The following is a 22,386-nucleotide window of genomic DNA, read 5'->3' as shown; positions in this document are numbered from 1 at the left end:
TACATGGGTGACCCAGAAGAAGCTATTGGCTTCCAGCCTCAGCTTAGCTCAACTCAGCTCTGGCTGTTGTGGCTGGTGTAAACCAGATGGAAGATCTCTCTCTGTAACTCTAACAAGTAAAAATAAAGAGAATGTGCTCGGCAGAGAATGGCGGGTCATCTGGCATTGAGGTCTGTTGAGAGGAACTGTGGAAGTTGAGTTGCGGAGGCCAGCAGGAGCCAGATGGTGGAGGAAGGAGCCATACCAGTGCCGAGGAGGAGACCATCAGCTCTTAGGAGAGAAAGGGCCTTGAGATTCTATGGCCATGTCTGATCTTTTTGTGCATTAGAAACTGAGAGCCAGATTGCTTTATGATCTGACCAATGTCATGTCACTAGGAAAGACATGAACCTGCAGGAGGCAACATCAGCCTCCACTTGGTTCTCCTGCCTCCCGTAAGGAAGTGCCTCCTGAGTCCTGGCTCCTCTGCTGCCCCGCCAGCTTCCTGCTAACACACCTGGAAGGCAGCAGCTGAGTGATTGAGGACTTGGGCTCTTACCTTCAGCCTGGCTCAACCCTGGCTTTTGTGGCTAGTTGAGAAGAGAACTAGAGGACAGAAAATTAGTTTTTCTGTGTCACTCTGTCTTTCAAATAAATAAGTTTAAAAACAAATCAATAAATAACCTGCCGTTTTTAATATGTTGGCCAAAACTTGTTGGATCTCTCCTTGGTATCAATCCTAATATCATTTTCATACTTTTGGTTTCACACATTGTCATAAAAAGAGAGGACCCTATTTAGGCTGATGGGGTGTGGCCTACTGCCAGGCAAGGAAAGGCCCAGATGGATGGGCACTGTGCCCAGTACTCATACCTCTTGGGAAGAAAAAGTTAACCATGTGTTTGGTTTTTTTTTTTTTCCTTAATGTTTTGTCAGCATCTAGGCAGCCACAGCCTACACACTGCAGATGATGTCTGATTCTGCATTGACCTCTCTGCCAGACAGTACCCCCAGGGAGATGGATGAGCTGTGCCCTGAACTATTGCTGATCCCCCCACCTCTTCCTGGCCGTGGAATCCTGGAGGGACCCTCCCCGAGCTCCTTTCCTTCTGGGGAGCCTGTGCCTTTGCCTGCTGACCCAGGCTGTCTACTGGTAGAGGCCACCACCACGGACGAGAACGCCGGGAACATGGAGATCATTGTGGAAGCAGTCGCGGGAACCCTGTCCCCAGGTGCACCTGAAGGGAACCCAGGTACTGACAGCTGCTAGCAGGCCCGTGGGACATGCGGCCCCAAGGCTTGGTGTGGGCTATTTTTTTTTTCATTTTTTTTATTATATATTTGACAATCTTTACATAGTTAACCAGGGTTAAAAGGTTCAAGGGCTATAGGAAAGTGGATAAGACTATTATTTCCATATTGTTTCCTTCATGTATCTGAGGTAAAGGGGGATATTGAGGGAGAAGCCCCACCCAGTTTCCCACCCACCCCAGGTCCTGGATGTGGGGCATACTCTGAGGGTCTTGCTCAAGTGGTTTTGATAGTTCCCCAGTTATGAATCGCTGCCAATCTCGCCACTCCAAGCCCTATGAGATCGTCAAAGAATCCACTGATTGACATAGTCCATCACAAAGTCTCCATTTGCCCAGTATTTTGCTGCCAACATGCAGCTAAGGTGGTTGATTGACTTCTTCTGTCTTCTGTCTTTTGTTGGTTAGGGTTCCAGTCCAGCATTTCGATTGGGGAGATCCCCAAAGAAACTTTGTCTGAGGTGTTCCCAGTCCAGATTCTTGTATGTGCTAGCAAGTACAGGGCCCAGCACAGTCCATCGCCCCGATCAGCTGATAGTTGCAATTGCTGGGTTGATCCTGCTTTCAGCCCTGACTTCCACTGGAACCAATGGGTGTTGCAGTTCAGCCTGGCTCCGCCCAGCACACACTCAGCCCTCGCATAAACCAGTGGGCGCTGCAGCCTAGTTGGAGCGACCTACAATAACCCCCACCAGACCCACCCCCTACCCTGGTTTCCAGTATGTGTAGTAGACTAGTCCAGTCTGTCCCACATCCCTTTCGGCTCTCATACATGTCAGTGGGTATTAAAGTTTAGTTCTATCTAACCAGCTCCACTATGCTGCCCACACAGATGCTGTTGCGTGTCTGTCTAGCCACCCCAGCCCCTGTCCTACTGTTCATGCCCTCCTGTGGGAGTGGTAACCCAAGAGGGAGGAGACCACTATTTCCCCCCCAAGCCTCTCCCACTCCTGGATTATGCACTCTCCAGGTGGTTCTGTGGTTTGACTTGACAGAATTAGCCCCCAGTGCCAGCTTCTGCTAGCTTATGCTGTGGCTAAGCCCAAACAACCCTCACCCACTCTAATTATAGTTTGCACCAGTAGGAACAATCAGTCCAGCCTGGCTTTTCCCTGATCTAGTCCACATGAGGCGCACAGGTGTTGTAGCCCTGCCTAGTCTGGTCTGCCCCTATCCCAGCCCACGCTCTCCGGTGGGAATAGCTGTCTGGCAAGGGAACTCCCCTTTATTCCCCCTGCCGGCTCCACCCCCTCCCTTCCTGGTTCTCATGTGTGCTGTTGGGCGCTGTAGTCACATCTGGTACAGGTAACCTCACCTTGGCATTCCGTATTGTGAACTTGTTTTTGTTGCGATCAAACCAGGCTCAATCCACACTCTGTTCTGGTGCTTGGATTCGCCAGTGGATGACATGAACTGATTCAGTCTGGTCTGCCCCTGACCCAGGCCAAATGTATGCCAGTGGGAAACTTTCCATGGCCTATTCTGGGCTGTTTCCTATCATGTTTCTTGCGCTTACCTGCCAGGTCTGTGTCCTGCCAGAGGAGTTGTCCAAGCCCCTCCATCAGAACCCCTCCCAATGCCAGATTTCACACATACCAGTGGGTCCATGAGCCAGACCTACTCAGTCCACCTCCTGTCCTAGCAGGAACAGTAGCTTTTCCTGACTGGCCTTCAAGCCAGTCTGGTTCTTGCTGTTGGATGTTTCAGCTCAGCCACGGGTCGTCCATACCCACATATAGCTCATACGTGGCTCAATAGGGGTTGAGACATAGCCTAATCTGCCCCACGTCTGCCCTGGTCCTCCAGAACACCAGAAGGTGTTGGAGTCTGGCCTGGCTTGGTGTGTCCAATCCCAGTCCACACTTGTGCCAAGGGAAACTACAACTGTATCCTGATCAGAACGCAGCCCCCATTCCAGCCCATGAGCCCCTAGGTGGGAACCTCAACCAGCTAGGGTGTCCCCTTAGCTCCCCAACTGGGCCTGTTCCCAGCCATAGATCACATGCATGCCAGTGGTTGCTCAGACTCAGCTTGGCACAGCCCCTCACCTGTCCCGACCTCTGCCGTAGACACTGTGGTTTAGTGTCCCTGGCTCACACAGACCAGTAGGTGCAAGAGCCTAGCTCGGCATGACCTGTGCTCCATCCTGGTTTCTAGTTTTGCTTGTGGACTAAGGTTTGCTCATTCCCGCCTGATCCACCCCGTTCCATTACCAATTGACACATTAGCCAGCTGTTGGAGCTACTTTGCCCAGCTTGTCTGACTCCAAGTCTGGACCACATGTTCACCAGCAGAAGCTATGACTCACTAGGTGAGTTTCCCAAGTTCCTCCACTTGATCCACCACCAGACCCAGTTCTCATACATGCCATTGGGTTTTAGGCCAGTGCCCAGCGCAGTCTGGCCTTCCATTTGGCCTTGTATGAGCTGGTGAATGCTGCAGCCCAGCTCACCCCACACCCTATTCAGGATGCACATTCTGGTGCTGCTGCCTTGACCAGTCCAGACTGTTGTTGGTTCCTTTATCTGTGATTGACGGCAGGCTCCTTGGTCACACCTAGCTTAGTCCATCACCACCCCAACTCTTGAGCTAATCTGTGGGACTAGTATTTCCACAGGGTTTGGCCCATACATCCCTCACAGAATCTACCCCCAGATACGATTTTCAAGTGCTAGCTATTGTCATGGCCCTGCCTAATGTGACCTGTCTCCTGATCTATCATCATGTCAGGTAATAGGATATCCTGCTGTACAAGCCCCGACCCTTAGCTTTTGCATGAACTGGTGTTCGGTGCTCAGCATTATTCAGTGATTACAAGTTCGTCAAAGGAAGAGTTACTGTCATTGAAAATCTTTAGGATTGATTCACATCCCAAAAGCACAGTGGGTTCAACCTGGAACTACCTAAGCAGTGATTCAAAGAACCAAAACCCCAGAGCTCCTAGCCAGGCAACCAGGTGGATTCTGGCGCCAAATGGGGACAGCTCACAACGTGCACGCAGTGGCTGGAGTCAGGGATCTGAGCATGAAGATGCCCTGGCCTGAGACCCCTCAGCAGCCAGCAGGCTGTCGGAAGTTCCAGTGGTCTGGGATATTTTTGACCCTCCAGTGTTAGTATGCTGAGGATGCCAGGATCGCTCTATTTTTATACTCTGAGATGTGGTCATTGGTTTTGCAGCTGATGTGTATTGATGGAAAGTTGCCCACAGTGGCACATGGCTGACTGTGCTCCTACAAGCACTGCCTTTTGTCTCCTCCATGGGGATCCCAAGGGCAGGCCTTGGTGGCACCTGCCCAATTCTGCCCTGTTCTTCCTCTTGATTCATCAGAAATTCTTTCCTTCATATCAAACCTGCCACCCAGGAGCTGCAGCCAAGAATCAGGCCCAAGTCCCAGCCTGTCACTGTCACCCTCAGCTTGGCACAGCTTGGCACAGCTTCCAGGGCTGCCCTGGGGACTCCCTGCCTTGGTTCCTTGTGTGTGTCACACACTTCATTCACCCAAGGCGTGCTGAGGTCAAGCATTGAATGCTTGTGTTTATCTAGAAGAAAGATCTCCTCTTTATTCTTCCTTTCTCTACAACCTCTGATTTTCATGAAATGTTCTTGTTTTTTAACTACGGTCCTTCAGGTGCAGCTGTCACCATTCTTCCTGGCACTGTAGCATATGGACAGAAAACTGGGCAAGAGCTGCTAATTTGACTAGATCATATTTCTAAACTTTTGTGTGGTATGTGTGTGGGGGGGGAACCCTGGGTAAAAGCTTTTGTAATGTATAAGACAAGGCCAATATCTTTAAAATCTAAAGTTCTACAGTAAGAAAAAAAGACAGTAGATACAAAAGCAAAGTGGTCGCTTTGAGGTTGGGAAGTTGTCTTCATGTTATTCGTTGAAGAGGAATTAAAAAGTGAATAACCATCAGGAAGGATGCTTAACCTCACTAACACAAAAATAAATCCCATTCCAACCATTGCTGTCTCTCAACTTTGGCAAAAAAAAAAAAAAAATAGTTTTGAGACTCCCCAGGACCGGCGAGTGTGTGCGGAAACACTGTCCTCACAGCTTACTCTCCTGAAGATCAGGTGCACTGGATGGCAAGTTCAACGGTGTGCATTCTCTAGGACTTTGTCTGACAGACACATGCGCACACGAGTATAGGAGCAAGAACCTGTCACAGTTTATTTGTTATGGTTGGAAACATCTTAGATGTCCATGATTAAGGGCAGGAGTTCATATTGCTGTATCTATGCTCTGAAATACCAAGCATGAGCTGAACCAAAAAGGAAGGGGTGGAGCTTTAATGTACTCATAGATTTAAAAGAAATGTCTCTGATTTGTAATAACTGGGACGGTAGATTTCATAGAACCACAACCAAAGTTCTGACACCAGTATGTCACAGACCACAGTGTGTGAGAGTGGGGAGTTGTTATTTTTGTTTTAAGACTTTTTTTGTTTTTTTTTTGAAAGTCAGAATTACAAAAGAAGGAGAGACAGGGAGGAACATCTGTCTGCTGGTTCATTCCCCAAGTGTCTGGAGCTGAGCCATCCCAAAGCCAGGAGCCAGGAGCTTCTTCCGGGTCTCCCATGTGAACGTAGGGTCCCAAGGCTTTGGGCCATCCTCTATTGCTTTCCCAGGCCACAAGCCAGGAACTGGAAGGGAAGTGGAGCAGCTGGATACAAACCAGTACCCATATGGGATTCCGACACGTCCAAGGCGAGGAGGACTTTAGCTACTAGGCCGCTGCACTGGGCCCAGGAGTTTCTATTCTTTGTGACCCTTAGCATCATCTGAATTGTTACATTGGGCTTTTTCTAAACAAATAAGAAAACAAGAAAAGGATGAGCAGAATTAAAAACCTGTGTTTGAGTTGTGGCTCTGCTATTGAGACACATTGGGCAGTGGCATTAACCTTGTAGAATCCCAGTCCTTTCTCATTAGGTCTGTCGGAGGACCAGATGGGGACATTTCCTAAGTCGTCCTTCACCAAGGTCCTGCCAGCAATTCCTGCGGAGGTCATTTTGCACTTTCCAAAGAGAGTGCTCTTCATTGATGCACTCCTATGCCTTGGAAAAGTTCTTTCCAGAATTTAAAAGTTAGCATTTTGTAGTGTAGGGGCTCTGCCTCATTTGTCATTTTTGATCTTTTGGGAATTTCAGGTTTTTTATTTGGACAACATATATTACCTTTGCTTAATGCTCTCCATTTTTCTTTTTCATTTCATTTAGTCACAATGTATTATTGAGTACCTGTCTTGTGGCAGGGGCCATGCTAGATACCAAACACCCAAAAGCAGGTTGCCAATTACACTATCCCAGTGCAGAGCCAGTGCAGAGTCAGACTCAAGTCCATTTGCACCTCACCAATAAAAACAGTCTCCCCCATATTTCGCCCAGTAACCGTGGACCTCTTCCTATCTGATTCTGTGCCTTTCTCTGTCGGTCCTCTGCCTGCGAGAGTCCTGATAAAGATGTGGAGGTGTACTGTGAGTGCTGGAACAGAGCTTCACATAGCCTGGTCTGCTGGCTCTGCACCAGTGCTCTAAGACCCACATTCAGCCCAGGCAGGGCCTCTCTAGCCCCCCATGCTCTCTAGAACTGCCCACCAGCAATCTAACCCCCCTGGGGGCCTCTGTAGGGCCACAGCCCCCGAGAAAGCCCCCTGCCATGCCCTGTATGCAAACAGGAATTTGCTCAACCCCCCACCCTGAAGCACCATGTCAAGCTTCACTGGGTCCCACCTGGCACCTTCTCATGCCCAGAGGCCGGCTGCATATTCTCTGCCAAAGATCGCAAGGTGCAGCAGCACTTGAGGCAGAGCTATGGAGCAGTTCTGTGTCCTGTTCTTTCCAGGGCTGCCCCTGCTTTTCGGGAGCCAGCAGGCCATGGAGCTGCACTGGCAGGCCCACTGCCCTTTCCACTGCAGCCACTGCAGCTTCCTGGGCTGCAGCATCAGCTGAGCCATGGGGCAGGGTCGTGGGGAGAACAGTCTTGTGCTGCTGCTCAGGTCTTGTCCATCCTCGGAGCTGCTGTCAGGTAGGAGGCTGGCGCTGGAGGCCCACATAGCCCCCTCCTGCCATGTGATCACAGTCGGCCTTCCACAAGAGGTGTTTACTCTCAGTGCTGTGGAATTGAAGATAATGGCTCCGGAGAACAGGACCACCGGGAGGCATGGAAAGGTACCTAGAAACCAGTCAAGATAAGTGGGAAAAGGAGGGAATCTTTGTGACAGTGAGTGACTTTTGCCTCAGGCTACATGTGGCCAAATTCCTTGCTTTCTTTTTTTAAAGAGTATGGAGTTTACAGGTGAACTTGACATCTTGATCTTTTTTTTAACAAGTTATTTCTTTATTTGAAAGGCAGAGTTACAGACACAGGGAGAGACAGATCTTCCATTCTCTGGTTTATTCCCCCAGTAGCCAAAATGGCCAAGGTTAGGCTAGGCTGAAGACTTGAGCCACACTTTCGGACCCTGCTTTACTGATTCTTAACTCTTTGTTCTCAGGAAGGATGGATGGATAGGTGGGTGGTAGATTAATAGATACATAGATAGTAGATGGAAGAGGTCCCGGCATGCTAGCTTAGCAGCCAAAGTCTTCGCCCTGCACATGCCAGAATCCCATATGAATGCCAGTTCATATCCTGACTGCTTCACTTCCTCTCCGGCTCCTTTCCTGTGGCCTGGGAAAGCAGTACAGGTCGGCCCAAAGCCTTGGGATCCTGCACCCATGTGGGAGACCTGGAAGAAACTCCTGGGCCCTGACTTCGGATCGGCTCAGCTCTAACCATTGCAGCCACGTGGGGATTGAACCAGTGGATGGAAGATCTTTCTGTCTCTCCTTCTGTCTGTAAATCTGATTTTCCAATAAGAATAAGTGAAATCTTTAGAAGAAGAAGAAAGGGGAAGAAAGGAAAGGTGTAAAACATGAGAAAATAGATGCCAGGAGAGCGCGGATCCTGATGAGAACTGGCCTTCCTAAGCTTCCTATCATCCAGTGCCTGGAGAGAAGCTCTTTTTCCTGGGAGTTAGATGCCTTGTCTACCCATTCTCTGCCTCTCAGCCCCAACCCCTGCATCTTACAGCTCCTCCCTCCCTTCCAGGGACCCGAGGTTGGTGTTTGTAGTTTGGTTTGCTTTAGACCCAAGCATCACTGTTTATCTCCATCATGAGTGGGAGTAGATTTGTTTACTTAGAACTAAAAGTCCTCTGTTGAGAGGGGAGGAGATTCTTGCAGCCAGGAAGCAGAGCAGTCAGTGCTGTCATGAGTTCCTGGAGTGTAGACCTCATTCCTCACTGAAATTTCTGTGTCTCCAGCTCCCACACTACCTCCAGGACAGGGAGAACCTTCCAAGGCAACAGGTGTAGCCTCGCCGGGCCAAGAGGACAAAGAGGAGAGTGGTTCCCTGAAGGACTCCCAGCAAGCCCAGCAAGCCCTGGATGAAGTGCAGGTGGCTCAGCAGGTAGAAGGTAATGGCGCTGTTCGGCTTGATGTCTCCTCTGACAGGGAGGAACCTGGTAGGGAGGCTGTGGAGCTTGGTTTTCTGGGTTCCAGGCCCTCCCACCCTGTCCATTCCTCCTTAACTCAGAAGTCAAGGTCTAGTGGGAAGTAACTATGCTCAGCAGGTAAACAGCAGCACAAGGCAAGGGTACATAGAGTTTGCTCTTATGCAGGGGCTGCTGCTCATACAATAAAGATGCCAGGGCTTCGAGTGATCACTGGCCTGTTCTGTCTAGCATCGAACACCCTAAGATTTTTTTTCCTGAAATGCTTGGTTTCCAGTTTTCAAACTTAATGAAACATCAGAAGCATCCTACAGAGATTGTGTGTGTGTGTGTGTGTGTGTGTGTGTGTGTGTGTGTGTGTGTGTTTATAGGAAAACAGATTGCATCTCTTGCCAACTCCATATCCAGAGCCCACGGAGCCAGTGTTGGAAAGTAAGGGTGCTTGGCTTTCACTTCTGTTCCCTCCTTTGGGGCTGCTTTCCTGCACAGTGACCTTGCTAGTCCTTCTGCCTGTCTTCATAGAACGAGGTTGAAGGGAGCAAGAATGTTCCATTCAGATGGTTCTTTTGAGCATCACTTACACAATGGCCCAGCAGTAGTGGACAGCTGGATAAAGCACTTCAACCAGACCACCACCACAGGAGCTGAGAAGTCCTCTTATTTTTTATTTATTTTTATAATTTATTTTTAAAGATTTATTTATTTTTATTGGAAAGACAGATTTAAAAAGAGAAGGAGAGACAGAAAGGTCTTTCATCCACTGACTCACTCCCCCAAGTGGCTGCAATGCCTGGGGCTGAACCGATCCAAAGCCAGGTGCTAGGAGTTTCCTCTGGGTCTCCCACATGGGTGCAGGGTCCCAAGGACTTGGGTCATCTTCTACTGCTTTTCCAAGCCACAAGCAGGGAGCTGGATGGAAAGTGGAGCAGCCTTGACATGAACCAGTGTCCATATGCTATCACAGCATTTGGAGATGGAGAATTAGCCAATTGAGCCATTAATACTGGAGTCTCGTCTCTTTGAGACTGCAGTGTTTGAAACCCTGTTGTTTGGTTTTGTGGAGAGAAAGGCCACACAATGTTTATGCCTGTGCATATTGGCTTTGATGGTGGGAGAGGGTTCTTCTGCCAAGTGACCTGCCCCTGACCTGTTGAAAAATCTGTCTCCCTCCTCTGCTTTCCTCCCACAGGTGATGCGGTTTCTGGTCCCGAGGCTCTCTTCAAGACCCACATGTGTCCAGAGTGCAAGCGCTGCTTTAAGAAGCGGACGCACCTGGTGGAACACCTGCACCTCCACTTCCCTGACCCCAGCCTGCAGTGCCCCAACTGTCAGAAGTTCTTCACTAGCAAGAGCAAGCTCAAGACCCACCTGCTGCGGGAGCTGGGCGAGAAGGCCCACCGCTGCCCGCTGTGCCACTACAGTGCAGTGGAGAGGAATGCGCTCAACCGCCACATGGCCAGCATGCACGAGGATATCTCCAACTTCTACTCCGACACCTATGCGTGCCCTGTGTGCCGGGAGGAATTCCGCCTCAGCCAGGCCCTCAAGGAGCACCTCAAGGGGCACACGGCGGCCGAGCCACCACCCCTCCGCTGCTTCCAGGGAGACTGTGGCTACACCAGCGCCGATCGCAAGGCTTTCATCAAGCACCTAAAGGAGAGCCACGGGCTGCGGGCTGTGGAGTGCCGCCACCACGCATGCCCCCTGCTCTTTGCCACAGCAGAGGCCATGGAGGCCCACCACAAGAGCCACTTCGCCTTCCACTGCCCCCACTGCGACTTTGCCTGCTCCAACAAGCACCTGTTCCGCAAACACAAGAAGCAGGGCCACCCTGGCAGTGAAGAGCTGCGCTGCACCTTCTGCCCTTTTGCCACCTTCAACCCGGTGGCCTACCAGGACCACGTGGGCAAGATGCATGCGCATGAGAAGATCCACCAGTGCCCTGAGTGCAGCTTCGCCACTGCCCACAAGAGGGTGCTCATCCGCCACATGCTGCTGCACACCGGTGAGTGGTGGGGGTAGCAGCTGTGGGAGCGCCTTGAGGAGAAGCTTGCAGGCTTTGTCCCACTTGCCTGGGGATTCCTAAACACAGATCAGGCATTTCACATTTACAAAGCAGCTGTGGCTTGAGGGTCATTCACCTAGTAAAGTGGCAGAGCTGAGGGCTGAACCCTTATCCTGTGTTTCCTCACCCCTCGCCAGATGTTGGGGGGACCACCCCTATTTTTTTTTCTTTATCTTTATTGGACCTATACTGTTGAGGTGAGGAGACCCAGGATAGAGCAGGTGATTTTAATTTTAAAAATAAATTTTTATTTATTTGTTAGGATTTACTGTTTTCAGGCCCGGCATGGTGACCTAGCTGCTAAAGTCCTTGCCTTGAATGTGCCAGAATCCCATATGAGTGCTGGTTCTAGTCCTGGCAGCTCTGCTTCCCATTCAACTCCCTGCCTGTGGCCTGGGAAAGCAGTTGAGGACGGCCCAAAGCCTTGGGACCCTCACCCACATGAAGCTCCTGGCTCCTGGCTTCGGATGGGCTTAGCTCTGACTATTGCAGCCACTTGGGGAGTGAGTCAGTGGATGGAAGATCTTCCCCTCTGTATATCTGACTTTGCAATAATAATAATAACAATAATAATAAAAGGATTTATGGTTTACATTTGAAAGGCAGAATTACACAGAGAAAGAGGAGAAGAGATAGAGAGAGATCTTCGATCTACTGGTTCACTTCTTAAAATGTTGCAATGGCCAGAGCTAGGCTGATCCGAAGCCAGAAGCCATGAACGTCTGAGTCTCCCATGTGGGTTATAGGGGCGCAAGGATTTGAGCCATTCTCTACTGCTTTCCCAGGGCATACAGGGAACTAGGTCAGAAGTGAAGCAGCCCAGACTCAAACTGGCACCCATAATAGGATGCCAGTGCTGCGGGTCCCTAGATAACCTTTGGCAATTCAAGTGTTGGGGTGCGCTGTGAAAGAAAGAAGGCAGGGAAACTGATTCAGCCAGATACATTATGGTCCTCGCCAGCTTGGGCAACCATATCACAGAGATAGGGTCACTTGGCAGTGACATGGGTGTTGTACATGTTTCAGCTCAAACTCCTTTTGTCTGTTTTTATTTTCAAAGGCATAGGAACAGGGAGAAACTACTGCTTTCCATTGCCTCATTCTCCAGGTGTCCACACAGCTGGGGCTAGGCCAGGCCAAAACCAGGAGACCGGAGCTCTGTCCAGGCTAGCAGGACTACACTACTTGAGCCCTTTCACCCACCACCTCCCAAGGGTGCACATGAGCAGGAAGTTGGAATTGGAAGTGGAGCTAGGACTCAAACCTAAGGATTCACATATGGGACACAGACCTCCAAATGAAAGCTTATACTGTATCTGACATCTAATTGAATAATGACAGCATACACTGCACCTGCCATCTAGTTGGATATTCGCATTCCTGATGCTTTAGGTGACAGCCAGGGAGGCTCCCTGCTCCACTACCATCCCATTTGTAATTGTCATGTAAGTGCCAGATTGCTGGAACATGAACACATTTGTGTCCAAGACTTTAGGCAGCTTGAGACAGTCATTCTTATTGTCATTGAATGGTTCATTGAATGTCATTTTTCTGGGGCCTCTCCCAAAACCATGCGTCTGTATGGTGCTTAATAGTGTACAGAACTCTGTCATGTATATTATGCCATTCATCTCTAATATGAATCTTATAAGGAAGACAGATAGAGAAAGGAGGCTTTGGGAAATTAAACTCGGATCTGCTTTAAGATCACGTAGCTAGGGGCCAGCATTGTGACACAACAGATTAAGCCACTGACAGACACCAGCATCCCTTATGGGCACCAGTTTGATCCAGTTGCTTGCTGATACACCTGGGAAAGGAGCAGAGATGGCACAAGTGCTGGGTCCCCTGCACACATGCGGGAGACCTACAATTTCAGGCCCCGCCTCATTTTGGTTTGGCGCAGCACCAGCTGTTTATAATCATTTACAGAGTGAACCAAGGGCGCGAGAGCTCTGTATCTCCTCTCTGTAACTCTCTTTCAAAAATTTTTTTCTTAATAAGGATCACATCACTAGGTGTCAGATCTAGACCACAGCTTGCCTTCATCACAGGGAACAGATGGGTCAGCAGAGATAATGGGGAGGAGTCCTGAAGGGACATGGGTCCCAAACTCTTAGTGTCAGGTCCCAGACAATGGATGACATGCACAGGTCAACCACAGGGTGACTCTTCCACCAGCTCTGTGCAAGCAGATTTTATTGTTGGCCCCTTAATAGCTCCGTGTGTGTGTGTGTGTGTGTGTGTGTGTGTGTGTGTGTGTGTAGGTAGGTAGTTATATAAAATATGACTCTTCTTTTTTTTTTTTTTTTGTTACAAATTTTCTTTTTGGCTGACACAATGGCTTTGCAGCTGAAGTCTTTGCCTTGAACTTACCAGGCACTGGCTCTAGTACCGGCGGCCCCACTTCCCATCCAGCTCCTTGCCTGTGGCCTGGGAAAGCAGTTGAGGACAGCCCAAAGCCTTGGGACCCTGCACCTGCATGAGAGACCCAAAAGAGACTCCAGGCTCCTGGCTTCAAATGGGCTTAGCTCCAGCCATTGCGGCCGCTTGAGGAGTGACCCATCAGATGGAAGATCTTCCTCTCTCTCCTCCTCTCTGTATATCTGCCTTTTCAATAAAGATAAATAAATCTTTAAAAATTTTTTTTTGGAATTTCTTTATTGGAAAGGCAGTTATACAGAGAAGAGAAAGAGAAAGGTCTTTCATCCGACGGTTCACTCCCCAAATGGCTGCAGTGGTCGGAGCTGAGCTGATCCGAAATCAGGGCCGAGGAGCTTCTTTCAGGTCTCCCATGTGGGTGCAGAGTCCCAAGACCTTGGACCAAACTCTACAGCTTTCCCAGGGTACAAGCAGGGCACTGGAAAGGAAGTAGAGCAGTTTAGACACAAACTGCTGCCATTTAGAATCCCTGCAGATACAAGGCGAGCATTTAGCCACTAGGCTGTTGCGCTGGGCCTAATAGTTCTTTTGTTTATTTGTTTGTTTGTTTTATACAGAGAGGAGGAGAGACAGATCTTCTGCCCATTGATTCGCTCACCAAGTGGCCACAACGGCTAGAGCTGAGCTCATCCGAAGCCAGGAGCTCTTCCAGGTCTCCCACGTGGTTGCAAGGTCCCAAGGCTTTGGGCCGTCCTCTACTGCTTTTCCAGACCACAAGCAGGAAGCTGGATGGGAAGCCAGGCTGCCAGGACTAGAACCGGCACCCATAGGGGAGTCCTGCGTGTTCAAGGCGAGGAGGACTTTAGCCTCTAGGTTACAGTGCTGCCCCCCCCCCCCGCCTTTTTTTTAAGATCTATTTATTTTTATTGCAAAGGCAGATTTACAGATAATGAGAGACAGAGAGAACAGAAAGAAAGTTCTTCTGTCCTCTGGTTTCCCTCCTCCTCCCCAAGTGACTACAATGGCCAGAGCTGAGCTAATTCAAAGTCAGGATCCAGGAGCCTCTTCCGTTCTCACACATGGCTCTGGGTCATCTTCTACTGCTTTCCCAGGCCACAAGCAGCGAGTCAAAGGAAGTGGATCAGCCAGGACATGAGCTGGGATCCATATGAGATCCCGGCACTAACAAGACAATGACTTGGGCACTGAGACATCGTGCCACAACCCTTAGCACCTCCTTTCGTAAAGCACTCAGAAAGGTGCCTGGCATACAATGAGTACTATACTTATGTTGGGATTAACTGGCAATAGTTTTATTCTGCATAGAATTCAGTCAGAGGTATTTGTTTTATTTGAAAGGCAGAGTGACAGAGAAACAGAGAGCAAGCTCTTCTATCTGCTAGCTCATTCCCCAAATAGCTGCAACAGCCTGAACTAAGCCAGCCAGGAGCCAGGAACTCCATCCTGGTCTCCCACCTGGGTGGCTGGGGGTGGTGGCCTTAGCCATCATGGACTGCCTTCCCAGGTGCATCAGAAGCTGGATTGGAAGAAAAATAGCCAGGACTCAAACCTGTAACCCATTGTGGGATGCTGGCCTCACAGTGACTTCAAACAATGGAACACAGCCTACTGTTCCCGAGTCCCAGTTTTTAAGCTGCATTCTGATGTCTGATAGAAACTAGAAGGGGGCCCGGCAATATGGCTTAGTGGTTAAAGTCCTCACCTTGCACGCGCTGGGATCCCATATGGGTGCCGGTTCTGGTCCTGGTAACCCCGCTTCCCATCCAGCTCCTTGCCTGTGGCCTGGGAACCCTGCACCTGTGTGGGAGACCTAGAAGATCTCCTGGCTCCTAGTTTCGGGTTGGCTCAGCTCTAGCCATCGCAGCTGCTTAGGGAGCGAACCATCAGATGGAGGATCTTCCTCTCTGTCTCTCCTCCTCTCTGTATATCCGCCTTTCCAATAAAAATAAATGGGTCTTAAAAAAATAAATAATAAATAAATTAAATAATTATTAAAAAAAGCTAGAAGGGATTGTGGCAAAGGGAATAGTTGGCTGTAAGTGTCAGCAAGCTGAGTGACAAAGTAAGAGCAGACTAAAGGGCTGGTATGCAAAAGCTCCGTCTCTCCCCTCCCCACCTCTGCTATGGTATTGGAGCCAGGGGAGTGCCCGTGTGGGAGGGCTGTGGGATGGCCTGAGGCCGAAGTGCTCCACCTCCCAGCCAGCGTGAGGCTGGTGCTCCCACCCGGCCCAGGGCATGCTTGCCCAGGGGATGGTCTGGCCACTCTTCTAACCTGGCTTCTCTTCCCACTTCATGCCACATCCCCCCTAGGCGAGAAACCCCATAAGTGTGAGCTGTGTGACTTCACCTGCCGTGACGTGAGCTACCTGTCCAAGCACATGCTGACCCACTCCAACACCAAGGATTATATGTGCACCGAGTGTGGCTACGTCACCAAGTGGAAGCACTACCTCAGTGTGCACATGCGCAAGCATGCAGGCGACCTCAGGTACGGGCACACTTGGGCACCTCATGTTGAGCAGGCATCCTCCCAGAGCCACCTGCTGGAACTACTGCTTTCTTGGGTCATCTTCCCCCTGACACCCTTATGTGCTCCTCCACCTCAGCCCTGCTGCCTTGGCTGGACGCTGACTGTCACCTGAATCCTCAGAGTCCAGTCCCCAGAAAGTGCATTAGGCACCACACTTAGGTCCCCAGCCATAGCCACTTGCACATCCAGGCCCATCCTCCGGCCTGTGAGCACAGCTCACTGTCTCTGGCTTCTCAGGCCTCCAAGGGGAGAATAGGATAGAAACATGGAAATGTACCCTGTGGGCCTGGAGTCCTGTCAGTGCCTTACACATCCACACGGTGAGGCGTCCTGTGCTTTAGGAAAGTTGCAGAGGCTGCGCAGGCCCTGACACTAGGCAGCCTCTGCCCCTCACCAACTCAACCCCAGGCAGGTCATCAACTCTGCCTTGGTCTCCTTGTTTGTGAAGTAGCTGCCGACCTCCCAGAGGAGTAGTGAGGAGAGCTGATCTAATCCACACATGTGTGATAGTGAGTGGAGAGCCCCAGCCCACAGAGTATGTGTGGGGTGACTGTTAGCTTCTGGGCTTGACTGATCGCAGTGGCGTCCCCTTCTCCCCGCCTACCCCCTTCCTCACCAGGTACCAATGCAACCAGTGCTCTTACCGCTGCCACCGAGCCGATCAGCTCAGCAGCCACAAGCTGCGGCACCAGGGTAAGTCCCTGATGTGCGAGGTGTGTGCCTTCGCCTGCAAGCGCAAGTACGAGCTGCAGAAGCACATGGCTTCCCAGCACCACCCAGGCCCCCCAGCCCCGCTCTACCCATGCCGCTACTGCAGCTACCAGAGCCGCCACAAGCAGGCGCTGCTGAGCCATGAGAACTGCAAGCACACCCGCCTGCGGGAGTTCTGCTGCGCCCTCTGCGACTACCGTACCTTCAGCAACACCACCCTCTTCTTTCACAAGCGCAAGGTCCACGGCTACGTGCCAGGGGACCAAGTCTGGCAGCTCCGTTACGCCAGCCAAGAGCCAGAGGGAGCCAAGCAATGCCCCACACCCCCACCAGACTCGCAACCCTCAAACCAACAGTCAGCCCAGCCTGAGGGGCTAGGCCACCAGCCAGGGGCTGGAGCCGAACCCAGTTTGAACCAGGCACTGCCAGAGACCAATGAGGAACACAGCACCAGGAGACAAGGCGAGGCTCCCCATCGGGACGACTTGGTGGACAGCCTCAGCCCTGCCGAGGTAGAGGAGGGAGGCTGCACCCTGCACCTGGAGGCTCTGACAGTAGAGCTGGGCCCTGTGGCCATGCGCCCTCTGGAGGAGGTGACTGAAACAGCCCCGGGCCAGTTAAGATCCCTAGATGCTTCTGAGCCACTGACAATGGGAGAGCCAGAGCTGCCCAGCTTTGAAGGCGTTGGCGCTTCGGGCTTGGCTGCCGAGGAGGGACCTGTTCTGGAGAAATCAATCCCTGAACCCCCAAGAAACCCTCCCTCCCCAGGGGAAGCTCCTCCTGGCTGGGCAGAAAGCTACAAGGAAAGTGTGCCCTCTGAGCCAGCAACCTCAGCCCAGCTGCCCGAGAGTGAGGCGGTGCTCAAAGCCCTCCGGAGGCAGGACAAGGAGCAAGCAGAGGCGCTGGTGCTGGAGGGGCGGGTGCAGATGGTGGTGATCCAGGGAGAGGGCCCAGCCTTCCGCTGCCCACACTGCCCGTTCATCACTCGCCGCGAGAAGGCCCTGGCCCTGCACTCCAGGACCGGCTGCCAGGGCCGCCGAGAGGCCCTGCTGTGTCCCGAGTGTGGGGCCAGCTTTAAGCAGCAGCGTGGCCTCACCACACACCTGCTGAAGAAGTGCCCAGCTCTGATCAAGAAACACAAGGCTGTGCCTACATCAGACTGTCCCAGCCCTGGGCCCACCCCGCTCCCAGGCCCACAGGCATCTGAGGATGCTCAAGTGGAGAAGCTTGGCCCCACGGCCTTGGAGGTGGAGCACCTGCTTCTGCAGGACACTTCTCCCAGTCCTCCCCAAGAAGCACTGGAAGGTCTGGCCCCTCCCTCGGGATCCCCAGGGCTTCCTGCAGGCAAGCCCTCCTCCCCCGAAGTCCCTGACAAGTTCTACTTCCAGCAGGGCAAGTTTCACTGCACCTCATGCACCTTCCTCTGCTCCAGGCTGTCCTCCATCAGCTCTCATGTGGCTGAGGGCTGCCGCGGAGGCCGCGGCGGGAGTGGGAAGCGGGGGCTGGCACAGGTGGCCCAGCCTGCAGTGTCTCCTATGAGCAGCGGGGACTCTGCTGCCCTGCCCACCAACAGCTCAGAACCTGGCCCTGGGGACGGGGACACAGCTGTGACTCCAAAGCAAAAGGGGTCCCGTTTCTCCTGCCCGACATGTCCCTTTAGCTGCCGACAGGAACGAGCCCTGAGAACTCACCAAACCCGGGGCTGTCCCCTCGACAAATCCAGAGAGCTGCACTGCGGCCTCTGCCCCTTCACTGCTGCCGCCGCCGGCGCCCTACGGCTCCACCAGAAGCGGAAACACCCGTCGGCAGCTCCAGCCTATGGGCCCCGGCCCGCTCTGCAATGTGCAGACTGCGGCTTCACGTGCAAGCAGAGCCGCTGCCTGCAGCAGCACCGGCGCCTCAAGCACGAGGGTGTGAAGCCACATCAGTGCCCCTTCTGTGACTTCTCCACCACCCGGCGGTACCGCTTGGAGGCACACCAGTCCCGACACACAGGTGTCGGCCGCATCCCCTGCAGCTCCTGTCCCCAGACCTTCGGCACCAACTCCAAGCTCCGCTTGCACCAGCTCAGGGTCCATGACAAGACACCCACCCACTTCTGTCCGCTCTGTGACTACAGTGGCTACCTCCGCCACGACATCACCCGCCACGTCAATAGCTGCCACCAGGGCACTCCCGCCTTTTCCTGCTCCCAGTGTGAGGCCCAGTTCAGCTCAGAGACAGCGCTAAAGCAGCATGCTCTGCGCCGGCACCCAGAGTCCACCCACCCTGCCCCCAGGTCCCCCGCTGAGGCCACCGAGGGGCCCCTGCACTGCTCTCGCTGTGGGCTACTGTGCCCCAGCCCTGCCAGCCTGCGGGGACACACACGGAAGCAGCACCCCCAGCTCCAGTGCGGGGCCTGCCAGGAGGTCTTCTCCAGCCGGCCGGCCCTGGAGGAGCACCGGAAGCAGCAGCACTTTAGCCACCGCTGCCAGCTCTGCAACTTTGCCGCCCGTGAGCGGGCAGGCCTGGTCAAGCACTACCTGGAACAGCATGAGGAGACCTCAGAGAGCAGCGGGGACACCGGCCAGCCCCCTCTGCGCTGTCCCTTTTGTGACTTCACATGCCGCCACCAGCTGGTATTAGACCACCATGTGAAAGGGCATGGGGGCACACGGCTCTACAAGTGCACTGACTGTGCTTACAGCACCAAAAACCGGCAGAAGATCACCTGGCACAGCCGCATCCACACAGGGGAGAAGCCTTACCATTGTCACCTCTGCTCCTATGCCTGTGCCGACCCCTCCCGCCTCAAGGTAAGCTCGGGCTAGGGTACAAAGAACGGAAGGGGTACGGGCCCCGAGGTAAGCTACCCCATTTTTCTCTCATCTTGACTTCCAAATACTAGCTCCATGGCTTTGGGCAACTTCCTGATTTCTCCAAGGCTGTACCTGACCCCGTACAAAGGGGAGAATGCTCCATGGGATTGTTATACAATTCCATATATGTGCTTGCCATGTGATAAGGTTTATAACACTACACTGGCATTGTGGTATAGCAGGTGGAGCTACCACCTACAATTCTAGCATCCCATATGGGTACTGGTTCATATCCTGGCTACTCCACTTCCAAATCCAGCTTGCTGCTAATGGCCTGGGAGAGCAGCAGCAGGTAGTTCCAGTGCCAGGGCCCTTGCACCCACATGGGAGACCCCGATGAAGCTCTTGACTCCCCCAAATGGCGACAACAGCCAGGGCTAGGCCAGACCAAAGCTGGACCCGGGAACTTCATCCCCTCTCCCACACAGGCAACGGAAGCCCAAGTACCTGGAAAATCTGCTGTCTTCCCAGGTGCATTAGCAGGCATCTGGATCTGAAGCAGAACAGTCAGGACTTGAACTGGCACTGACATGGGAGGCCAGTGTCACACACTGAAGGATTCACCTGCTATATGACAACAGCCACCCCAAGATGTGGACACTTTTACCATTCCCCATTGTCATAGTAAATGGAGAAGTCCGTGCTGTGTTATACATGTGCACAGCAATTGGCATTGCCAAGCTGGTCAGGACAGATATAAGGTGAGGTCAGATGGGTTAGGTTGGTGTCCCAGGGACCCGCTGGGCAGGTCTGGTTGGTGAAGGAGCATGGAATAGACCCCAACTTGCCCATGTAGTGAGTGTTAAGGGGTGCCTGCTCTCTGCCCACTGCCCTTCCCTCTTTCAGTACCACATGAGAATCCACAAGGAGGAACGCAAGTACCTGTGCCCTGAGTGTGGCTACAAGTGCAAGTGGGTCAACCAGCTCAAGTACCACATGACCAAGCACACCGGTGAGTGCTCTGCTTTGGCAGGCTGCATGGAGGTGGAGGATGTTCTGGGGACAGTGGGCAGAACAGAGGTGGGAGGGGTGCTGATTGGAAGGGGGTGGCCTAAGGGCCTGCACATGGGTACTTAGCAAAAGCTGCCCCAGGGCCAGCACTGAGACCCTCAACCTTGCCAGCAGGTCACCTGGTTCCTACACAGACAGGGTGGAGCTGGGATGGATGAGGAGGAGTGAGTGAAGAGTTGCTCTCTTCAGAGCATCCTTCCACCCTCCTGGGTGTGGATGCCACCCACTACCTGCAACCTCAGCCAGGGGCCCCTGGTCCTGTAACTGGGACTGTTGCATGTGGCGCCCCAAATGGAGAACTGATCTGATGCACTTCAGGGCCCTCTGCTTCTCTGAATACTGCTTCGTTTGCTTTCACTTCTTCCCTGTAAGCATTTTCTTTCACTTTGTGAGTTAAACAAGCAGTTGTGTTTGAATGGATTCTCAAATCCCTGAGTACCCCATAGCCAAAAGAAGGTGAGAATTTCCTGTTTGGAAACCTTGCAATACTTGGATACTCATTACCACCAGGGGTGACTAGTTGGTGACGGCACCCAGTGAGCTGGGAGAGAGGTGCCAACATGTCAGATAGGACCGGAACATTCCAGCGGTGCTTGTCAGTCAGCTTGCTTCCTGCTTTATGTATAGACTGGGATCCCAGTGACTCTAATGGCCCACTGGACCACATTCTAGTCCCTTCCATGGTGGTTTGTTCTCTGTCCTGTAGGCCTGAAGCCATACCAGTGCCCTGAGTGTGAATACTGCACCAACCGGGCCGACGCACTGCGTGTGCACCAAGAGACGCGGCACCGTGAGGCTCGGGCCTTCATGTGTGAGCAGTGTGGCAAAGCATTCAAGACTCGTTTCCTGCTGCGGACCCACCTCCGCAAGCACAGCGAAGCCAAACCCTACGTGTGCAACGTGTGCCGCCGAGCTTTCCGCTGGGCTGCTGGCCTGCGCCACCACGCCCTCACCCACACCGACCGCTACCCCTTCTTCTGTCTCCTCTGCAGCTACAAGGCTAAGCAGAAATTCCAGGTGGTCAAGCACGTACGCAGGCACCACCCTGACCAGGCTGACCCAAACCAAGGTGTAGGCAAGGACCCCACGACTCCCACGGTGCACCTGCAGGACATGAAACTGGAGGAGCCCCAGCCACCCGCTCCTGCTGCCCTGCCCACTGGGCCCGAGGGATGAGTTGGCCCTCCCTCTTGGAGGACTGTGACCTGAGCTGCACAGACAGAAGTTGAAACTGGCCTGGAGTACTCGGAGCTCTTGAGGGACTGGCTTTGGGGTGTCAAAATGACTGAGAGTCTGGCTGTGATACACTGAAATTAACAGCTATGTGAAAAGTTGACCCAGGCCCCCACAGGGATGTCATACTGAGGCTCACTGTGTGGTCAGCCTGGAGTGGCCAGCTTCTCTCCACCAAAGGTCCTAACAATAAGATCTTGGTTTCATTCACCCTCTCTTTCCTTCTTACTGGATCAAGTCCCGTTTTCTTGCGGTGGCTTCCAAGCCGTTGGAGCTGCCCGCATGCACCTCTGTACCCAGGGTGCTATGAAGCTGGTCAGGCAGCAATCGTCCCCAGCTCGCAGCTTAGCCAGATCCCTGGGTCAGCCTCTCCAGGCTCAGCCCAGGGCAGACCTCTACCTCCACTCTGTCCTCTTCCAGCCCCACCCAGTGGTTGGTGCTGAAACACACCCGGGTCAGCTTTGCTCCACCCTTGAACCTGTCCCAGCCCTTGACTTGCTCTCTACTCCAAGCGCCTTTGTCTATCTGCAGAGCAGGCATTGCCCCCCACAAAGTCTCATTCTGCATCAGTCCATGGCCAAGCTTGGCCACAGCACCAGGGGCACAGTAAACATTGGATGCCTGTGGCAGGCAGTCTCCAGGCAAGGAGTCCGTTGGTGCTTTGCTGTGTCATTCCTGGAATGCACCAGGAAAGTTAAATGGGGTGCTCCACATCGTTGTGCGAGACCAGCAGACACAAACCACAACTCTTCCAGGCCGACTGCAGGAGGACTAGGACCACGTGAC

At 52.6% G+C, this 22,386-nt stretch overlaps 1 protein-coding gene across 1 annotated transcript; it reads left to right on the top strand.

The window, feature by feature from the left end:
• Positions 1–868: 868 nt before the first annotated feature.
• ZNF142 (zinc finger protein 142) lies at positions 869–21,808 on the top strand. Its single transcript, XM_040986517.1, has 7 exons — positions 869–1,232; positions 8,601–8,753; positions 9,979–10,794; positions 15,568–15,745; positions 16,407–19,293; positions 20,203–20,308; positions 21,074–21,808. Exons 1-7 carry the CDS (start codon positions 947–949, stop codon positions 21,541–21,543), a joined length of 4,896 nt encoding a protein of 1,631 aa, XP_040842451.1. The 5' UTR covers positions 869–946; the 3' UTR covers positions 21,544–21,808.
• Positions 21,809–22,386: the final 578 nt, after the last annotated feature.

Source organism: Ochotona curzoniae, unplaced genomic scaffold (genome assembly GCF_017591425.1).
Source record: "Ochotona curzoniae isolate NIBS_2020 unplaced genomic scaffold, NIBS_Ocur_1.0 contig_4514, whole genome shotgun sequence".
Lineage (NCBI taxonomy): Eukaryota > Metazoa > Chordata > Mammalia > Lagomorpha > Ochotonidae > Ochotona > Ochotona curzoniae.
This window is presented reverse-complemented; position numbering and strand designations above follow the sequence as displayed.